The sequence below is a fragment of the Mobula birostris genome, chromosome 5 (assembly GCF_030028105.1).
Source record: "Mobula birostris isolate sMobBir1 chromosome 5, sMobBir1.hap1, whole genome shotgun sequence".
Taxonomy (NCBI): domain Eukaryota; kingdom Metazoa; phylum Chordata; class Chondrichthyes; order Myliobatiformes; family Myliobatidae; genus Mobula; species Mobula birostris.
In genome coordinates, this window is record NC_092374.1 from 92035661 (window position 1) to 92044826 (window position 9166).

At 50.4% G+C, this 9166-nt stretch overlaps 1 protein-coding gene across 1 annotated transcript in view; it reads left to right on the forward strand.

The window, feature by feature from the left end:
• The window catches only part of LOC140197876 (uncharacterized), a 30113-nt gene extending 21324 nt beyond the window's left edge, over positions 1–8789 (forward strand). The window contains exons 3-6 of the mRNA XM_072258426.1: positions 781–866; positions 2200–3597; positions 5536–5760; positions 7150–8789. Of these exons, the coding sequence (XP_072114527.1) occupies positions 781–866; positions 2200–3597; positions 5536–5760; positions 7150–7199 (1759 nt within the window). The 3' untranslated portion in view covers positions 7200–8789. The remainder of the gene's footprint in view (positions 1–780; positions 867–2199; positions 3598–5535; positions 5761–7149) is intronic.
• Positions 8790–9166: the final 377 nt, after the last annotated feature.

Here is a 9166-nt window from a genome sequence, read left to right on the forward strand (position 1 = left end):
TCACACCACCTTTGGTAGAGATGTATCTCCACCCTACCACCCATCAGTTTCCTACGCTCCAAGATATAAAGTCCCAGCCTTTCCAAGCTTTCCCCATAACTCAGTCCCTCAAGTCCACACAAATCTTCTCTGCACTCATACTAGTTTAATTATGTCTTTCCTGTAACAGGGTGACCAAAAATGTAGAACACAATACTCCAAGTAAGGTCTCACCAATGCCTTGTACAATCACAATATAACCTCCCTACTTCTATTCTCAGTGCTCTGGCCTATGTCAGACCACACTGGGAGCACCGTGCACAGTTCCCATCTCCATATCCCTGGGTCAGACCACACTGGGAGCACCGTGCACAGTTCCCATCTCCATATCCCTGGGTCAGACCACACTGGGAGCACCGTGCACAGTTCCCATCTCCATATCCCTGGGTCAGGCAACACTGGGAGCACCGTGCACAGTTCCAGTCTCCATATCCCTGGGTCAGGCAACACTGGGAGCACCGTGCACAGTTCCCATCTCCATATCCCTGGGTCAGGCAACACTGGGAGCACCGTGCACAGTTCCAGTCTCCATATCCCTGAGCTAGACCACACCGGGAGCATTGTGCGCAGATTTAGGCTCTGTACATCTCGGTTGTGTGACAGCAGCTTCCAGCAGTCACCTTCATCTCTGCCACACTTGGCTTTGTTCACTCAACGTGTCTGTGGCAGGAACTAACCCTTGCCTTGATGACTCTTTAGTCTCTTTTTCCCCCGCTTCTCAATGCCTTCAATCTTTTCCAGATTTGTAACCAAGTTCTCGATACACCTCTGTGCTGATCCTCGGAAGAACTGGGTGAAGCAGCTTCAGCAGTTTATTGACAAAAAAGGCAAGTACCTCCCTGCCTCTGTGGCTGCGTGTCTGTACAGGGAGAGGGTTTACTGGAACACGGAGGCGGTGGGTTCACTGACTTAGCCCAGATCTGAGGCTGCTCTGCCCTCTGAGCTTCCTATTTGCAGAGAGTTGTGGAGTCAGCCCAGACCGTCACTCAGCCCCACCTCTCTGCCCACACTGCCCACTGCCTCGGTAAAACTGCCAGCACAATGGAAGTCCCTCACCCACCCCAGACCTTCTCTCCCTCCAGTTCCGCATGGGATACAAAAGCCTGAAAGCATGAGTTCATTTTATTTTAGCAATACAGCATGGAGTAGGCCCCTCTGGCCCTCCAAGCGATGCTACCCCAGCAACCAGTGACCACACCAATTAACCCTAACCGAATCACGGAATGGTTGACAATGACCCGGTACATCTTTGAACTGTGGGAGGAAATTGGAGAAAACCCACTCATTCACGGGGAGGATGTACAGAGATTCCTTACAGAATTGAATTCCGAACTTGGGAGCACCCGAACTGCGTTAGCGTTGCGCTAACTGCTGCACTGCCGTGACGCCCAACATGTCCCCTTCCTGAGACATACCGCCAGGCTCGAGGACAGCTTCTACCCCTGTTGTTGTCAGGCCCTTGAATGAACATCACAAAGAGAAAAGATGAACTGTTAATCTCCCGGTCTACCTCACTGTGGCCTTTACACCGTATCTACCTGCCTGTGGTGCACCTCCTCTGTAGATACAAACAGCACTAATTCTGCCTTCTGTTTTCCTTCTCACTGCCTCGATGTATTTATGTTTGGATGGCATGCAAACTAAAGGTTCTCACTCTCCCTGTTTCTGTTTGACTGTTTCTCTCTATCTGTGTCTCTGATGCTCTCAATCTCTCTCTTGCTCTCTCTCTCTGTCCATCTCTCCATCTTTGCCTCTTTCTTTTTCAATTCTTTCTCTCACTTTCTTAAGCACATGAGATTCTGCAGATGCTAGAAATCCAGAACAACACACACAAAATGCAGGAGGAATACAGCAGGTCGGGTTTTGGGCCGAGGCCCTTAGTCAGAACCCTCTCTCATCAGAATCAGAATCTGATTCTCAGTCCCCCTCGTGCTCTTTTTCATTCTCCCTTTCTTGAGAGGCAGATGAGGGGGAGCAGGGAGTGATCTGACAGGAGATATAGACTGTACCATTGAGGGGTTCTCCAGCTTGTGGCCTGGGGTATGTGAACACGGGATGGGAGGGGTAACAAGGGGCTATAGGTCTGGGGTCACTTTGTGCGATGTGGATTGATCTGCTGCATAGAACACAGAGCTGACATTTGTGCCAAAAATATTACAGTGAAATGCAAGAGAAAACCAAAGAATCCTTCAGTTAGCAGAAGAGTGGGACCACAAGCTCTTGAAAATTCAAGGACAACTGAAAGGAACCATGGGAGCAGCAGAATTACCACCACCACAACCATTCATTCTCCAAATCCTTTCTCCACTGACCTTCCCAATATGGCTGCCCACACCATGGCTCTGTCCACCATTGACCTACCCAATATGGCTGACCAGTCCATGACTCAGTCTTCCACTGACCTTCCCAATATGGCTGCCCACACCATGGCTCTGTCCACCATTGAGCTCCCCAATATGGCTGACCAGTCCATGACTCGGTATTCCACTGACCTTCCCAATATGGCTGTGCATTCCTGGCCTCCTACTTCCACTGACCATACCAACGTGGCTGTCCTTTTCACAGATCCTTCCACCACTGACCTGCCCAACATGGTCATCCAGACCACAGATCCTTCCACTGACCTTCTCAACATGGCTGTTCAGTCCATGGATCTTTTCACCAATGAACTTCCCAAATCAGCTGTCCATTCCACACATGGTCCCACCACTGACCCTCCCAACATCGCAATCCATTCTGCACATCCTTCCACCACTGACCCTCCCAACATCGCAATCCATTCTGCACATCCTTCCACCACTGACCCTCCCAACATCGCAATCCATTCTGCACATCCTTCCACCACTGACCCTCCCAACATCGCAATCCATTCTGCACATCCTTCCACCACTGACCCTCCCAACATCGCAATCCATTCTGCACATCCTTCCACCACTGACCCTCCCAACATCGCAATCCATTCCACGCACTCTTGCAACACTGACACTTCCAACGTGGCTGTTTATTCCGCACAGCCTTCCACTACTTACCTTCCCAATATGGCCATCGATTCCACATATCCTTCCACTGCTGACACTCCCAACGTGGCTATCCATTCCACACACCCTTCTGTCACTAACCTTCCCAACATGACCAAGCAGCCCATTCATCTGCCTACCGCTGACCTTCCCAACATCGCAATCCATTCTGCACATCCTTCCACCACTGACCCTCCCAACATCGCAATCCATTCCACGCACTCTTGCAACACTGACACTTCCAACGTGGCTGTTTATTCCGCACAGCCTTCCACTACTTACCTTCCCAATATGGCCATCGATTCCACATATCCTTCCACTGCTGACACTCCCAACGTGGCTATCCATTCCACACACCCTTCTGTCACTAACCTTCCCAACATGACCACGCAGCCCATTCATCTGCCTACCGCTGACCTTCCCAACACGGCCATCCAATCTACAGATCCTTTCACCACTAGCCCTCCCAACAGGAATCTTCACTCAAGAAATGGACTAGCTGAGGAGGAGAAAAGGCGGCCTGCAGCCCTACCAGAAACAGGTATGGATCAGAATCCCGAGCATGTCCGTGGGGGAGCGTGTCTGTAGGTGAGCAGAGGGATCATTTGAGACAACGTATAGAACCTTTAGCTGCCTATTAACGGTGATTTGACACCATTAAAGATTGCTGCAATTGTTACGGGGAGGATTGGGAAGATGGGATGAATCACTGCTCAGAGGGCTGAATGGCCTGTTTCTATACTGCACAAATCTTTGACAGTCTCTCAAGACATAGTGAAGGCGCAGTAGGTGAACAGGATGGTCCAACTTGTTTGCAGCAGTGGGGAGGAGGGTGTTTATCAATGAAAGATATCAAATTGGGGCTCACTGTCACCCGGGGTGGCCTGGATTCATTTCAAGAGGGACTGGAATATGAAGGGTACAATGCTGAGGCCTTACAAGGCATTAGTCAGACTGCACTTGCAGTATTGTGAGCTGTTTTGGGCCCTTTATCTAAGAAAGGATGTGCTGGCATTGGAGAGGGTCTAGAGGAGGTTCACGAGAATGAAAGGGTTAACACATGAGAAGTGTTTGAAGGCTCTGGGTCTGGGCTCACTGGAATTTAGGAAAATGAGAGGGGATCTCATTGAAACCCATTGAATATTGAAAGGCCTAAATAGAGTTGGTGTGGAGAGGATGTTTCCAATAGCGGGGGAGTCTAGGAACAGAGGACACAGAGTGGATGTGGGGAGGATGTTTCCAGTAGTCGGGGAGTCTAGGAGCAGAGGACACAGATAGAGTAGATGTGGAGAGGTTGTTTCCAGTAGTTGGGGAGTCTAGGAGCAGAGGACACAGATAGAGTGGATATGGAGAGGATGTTTCCAATAGTGGGGGGGGGGGGGGTATTGGAGCAGAGGACACAGATAGAGTGGATGTGGAGAGGATGTTTCCAATAGTGGGGGAGTCTTGGAGCAGAGGGCACAGAGTGGATGTGGAGAGGAAGTTTCCAATAGTGGGGGAGTCTTGGAGCAGAGGGCACAGAGTGGATGTGGAGAGGAAGTTTCCAATAGTGGGGGAGTCTTGGAGCAGAGGGCACAGAGTGGATGTGGAGAGGAAGTTTCCAATAGTGGGGGAGTCTTGGAGCAGAGGGCACAGAGTGGATGTGGAGAGGAAGTTTCCAATAGTGGGGGAGTCTTGGAGCAGAGGGCACAGAGTGGATGTGGAGAGGAAGTTTCCAATAGTGGGGGAGTCTTGGAGCAGAGGGCACAGAGTGGATGTGGAGAGGAAGTTTCCAATAGTGGGGGAGTCTAGGAGCAGAGGACACAGATAGAGTGGATATGGAGAGGATGTTTCCAATAGTGGGGGAGTCTAGGAGCAGAGGACACAGATAGAGTGGATATGGAGAGGATGTTTCCAATAGTGGGGGAGGCTAGGACCAGAGGACACAGATAGAGTGGATGTGGAGAGGATGTTTCCAATAGTGGGGGAGTCTTGGAGCAGAGGACACAGGTAGAGTGGATGTGGAGAAGATGTTTCCTACAGTGGGGAAGTCTTGGAGCAGAGGACACAGGTAGAGTGGATGTGGAGAAGATGTTTCCTACAGTGGGGAAGTCTTGGAGCAGAGGACACAGATAGAATGGACGTAGAGAGGATGTTTCCTACAGTGGGGGAGTCTAGGACCAGAGGACACAGCCTCGGAATAGAAGGCCATTCGTTTAGGACAGAGATGAGGGGAAATTTCTTAAAGCAGAGGATGAGGAACCTGTGGAATTTGTTGCCACAGACAACTGTGGAGGCCAAGTCATTGGGGATATTCAAAGCGGAGGTCGATAGGTGTCAAAGTTACGGGGAGAAGGCAGGAGAACGGGGTTGAGAGGGAGAATAAATGATGGAATGGCAGGGCAGACTTGATGGGCCGGATGTTGTAATTGACGGGCAGAGAGGAGCAAGAGGAGGCTGAGGGGCCGGATTGATGAGTGTTGCCTTTCCTCGGTTACAGGACGCCTGGACCTCGCCACGGCCCCACCGCATGGGACAGAGGGATCTGGTCACGGGTGGAACACGTCAGGGAGAGCAGCACTGTTCCACTCGCACTTCCGGGTGAAGGAGTTGGGGGAGCAGGAGCCAGCTTCCACTGGAACCTGGGGCAAGGTCGCAATGGCGATGGTGCTGACCATCCTGGTGGCCACGGTTCTCCTAGTCTACTCACTCTGTCAGAGGAAAGGCAAGTCTCCTGCGCAAGTCCCGCCAGAGCACAAGGCACCAGGGAGGGACATTCGGCCCATTGACCTCTGCCTTTCCCGACCTTCCCACCTGACCCTCGAAACTCATCCACCCCCCCCCCCCCCCCGGTCAATTTCAGCCTCGACGCTGCCCTGGGGGGGAGAGAATTAGACAGTCAGCCAGCACATAGACAGCCTATCTCATGCATAGTGTTCACCTTTAGCCCACGTTTGCTCCACATTCCTCCAAAGCTTTCCTACCCAGGCCCATTAGCCCATCAGCACCCATACCAACCACCCAGCCTGGTCCAATCTGCCCTGCTTTGGCCCATATCCGTCCAAACGTTCGCTGTTCTACTATCTTCTAAACGCTGTTGACGCACCTGCCGCTGTGGCGAGAGGCCGAGGTCAGGACGGTAAGGAACCCAGAGTCCGAGACTAGGATCCAGACACTGAGAGGGAAACAGCGTTCTTGACTAGGTGCTAGACCAGGGTCCCAATAAGACGGAAATTCTAAACGCAGTCGCAGGCTAAACTAAAGTTGACCTGATGATTGAGCACCGAGCCTCAGTTCCGGAGCTCTTTAAATATTAAAATCGCAGCGCCTAAACGTGGCCGCCAGTTAGTGGAGCGGGACTGAATCCCTAAAAAGGTCGCGCCAGCTGTCCAAACTCTGGAGAATTGAAGCGTCCAAACCCAGGAGGCTGGCGAGGTTGGGAGTGTAACCTTACAGCCTCAACCACCTCGCCCGGCAGCTTGCCCTATGTACTCAGCACCTTCAGAACAAATGTTCTAATCTCTTCCCTCTCACCTAAGAACGCTCATGTTCCCTTGTTCCCTTTCCCTGGGATAAAGACTGTGTGCATTTACCCTATCTAAGCCCTTCGTGGTTTAATAATGTCTATAAGGTTATCAATTCCCTACACTGCAAAGAAGTGAAGTCCCAGCCAGCCAACCTCTCTGTGCCGAGTCCTAGCAATGTCCCTGTGAATCTATTTCCAGTTTCGATAAAGTCTGTCACTTAAAGAGGCGTCACCAGGGAACCCCCCCCCCCACCCCGTCAATATTGACACCCTCCCTAGGACTCCATGTAAATACTTACACACCCCCCGGGACCCTCTGTAAATACTGACACACTCCCCAAGACCCCCTGTAAATACTGACACACTCCCCGAGACCCCCTGTAAATACTGACACACTCCCCGAGACCCCCTGTAAATGCTGACCCACTCCCACGGACACCCTGTAAATACCTACACACCCCCCCCCGGGACCCTCTGTAAATACTGACACACTCCCTGGGACCCCCTGCAAAAACCGACACGTTCCCCAGAACCCTTGTAATGTATAAAGGTGTTATCCTAAATAACTTCCCCCTTGTTCTCTCTCAGGACACCGAAAGGATGTTTCTGTCAGGCCGGAAAGCATACCCTTGGTGTAATGGGCCGCTGAAGTTCCTCTTCTCATCTATGTGTCAGAGCGGCTCGGCGTCTGATGCCTGGAGATGCGGGGAGAAGGCGCAGAACGAGGGACGCGTAGTTTAGTGTCGTGCACTTTTCATTCTCAGCCCCCGCCTTCTGCCCCATTGCTCGCGCTTTACCCCGTTTCCTTAGGGCTGGGGGAGTGTTCGGCGAGCCGTCTACCTACAGCTCACCACCGGCCAGCTTCTCACCGCTGTTCTGCGTCCAGAGCTGGTGGTAGTCGATCTCTCCCTTCGCTTGTCGAGACCGCAGCTTCACGTTGATCACTCCTTCTCTGGTCCCACCACTGTGGGTTAAGGGGGGGGGGGCGGTCCCAGAGGCTCAAATCTACCTACCCCTGACTTATACAGTGTCGACAACTCTGGTCCCAGGGAGGAAGGGAGGGAGGGAGAGGGAGAGGGATATATATATAAAACACACATTTCTTGCTCCAAAGTAAGATCGTTTATCCTCAGTGTTTTTTTTCCACACACAATAAGTATCCAAAGAAAACATAAGAACATAAGAAATAGGGGCAGGAGTCGTCCATCTGTCCCGTCGAGCCTGCGGTGCCATTCAATAAGATCATGGCTGCTCTGACTATGGACTCATCTCCACCTACATGCCTTTTGCCCATAACCCTGAATTACCCTAAATCATCCAACCTTGTCTTAAACACATTTGCTGAGGTAGCTTCCTTCGGCAGAGAATCCCACAGATTCGCCACTCTCTGGGAAAAGAAGTTCCCCCTCATCTCCCTCCTAAATCTACTCCCCCGAATCCTGAGGCTACGTCCCCTAGTTCTGGTCTCACCTGCCAGTGGAAACAGCTTTCTTGCTTCTATCTTATCTATCCAGCGAAGGTATTTTGACTGGCCCGCAAGCAAATAGTGGGATACTATGCTTATTCGGCCAGCGAGCAATTTTTCCTTATTCTGAGTATTTCACGCGATCACACTGATGGACATGAATGGTGTGGTGTTACACTGGCCGCGGGCTCCGTTTTGTTCCGAGCCAAACACCGGTACACACGAGTGACGGGAAGGCAGACTACCTTGTAGATACTCCCCGTGCACGCGCGGGTTTTCAGATCGGATCGTTCACATTTGTAAACAGAAACAGCGTCACTGCGTTTTAACAAGAAATCCACGCTACATATCCGGATATTTACATATGATGGCATCATTGTTTGGCAGCACTCAACTGCGTGAGCAATTATTTTCAAAACTGAAGCACACCGAGAACCATTTGAGAACAAGCTGCCTGATGCCCATCTGGATAATGTCTTGCTCTTCGCATCAACAAGTGCGACACCCAATATTGAGAAGCTTTCAAGCAACAAACAGCATCAAGTTTCACATTCATCAAAGTTGCTTGAATTTCCAGCATCTGCAGAATTCCTCGTGTTCTTCACATTGACTTGACTGTTTGCAATAAAACTTTCTTTTTTATTAAACTTAATTTACTGCCATTCAATGCATCATGTTCACACGTTTTACGTTTAAAGGTTCTTTGAGTCCTTTTAATAGATTCAAAAGATGCCTTGATTGAAATAAATTGCAACTAAATTGAGTTCTTTGATTACTAATTGGCGTCCTTGGTTAAGCACAAATGATTTTCTAGCATGCGTTATACTTTAATTTGAGGCAAAACGTAACCAAATGTATTTAAATGGATAATTCCCATATTTCAAGTTTTTTATGGCATTTATCTGGCCCACCGTCCGCTCATCAATACGCAATCCGGCCCCCAGAGGCAAAAAGGTTGCCAACCCCTGATCGATCCCTTTCATAATTTTATATGTTTCTATAAAATCTCCCCTCAATCTTCTGAATTCCAGCGAGTATAGTCCCAGGTCACTCAATCTCTCCTCATAGTCTAACCCCCTCATTTCTGGAATCACCCTGGTGAACCTCCTCTGCACCGCTTCCAAAGCCAGTATATCCTTC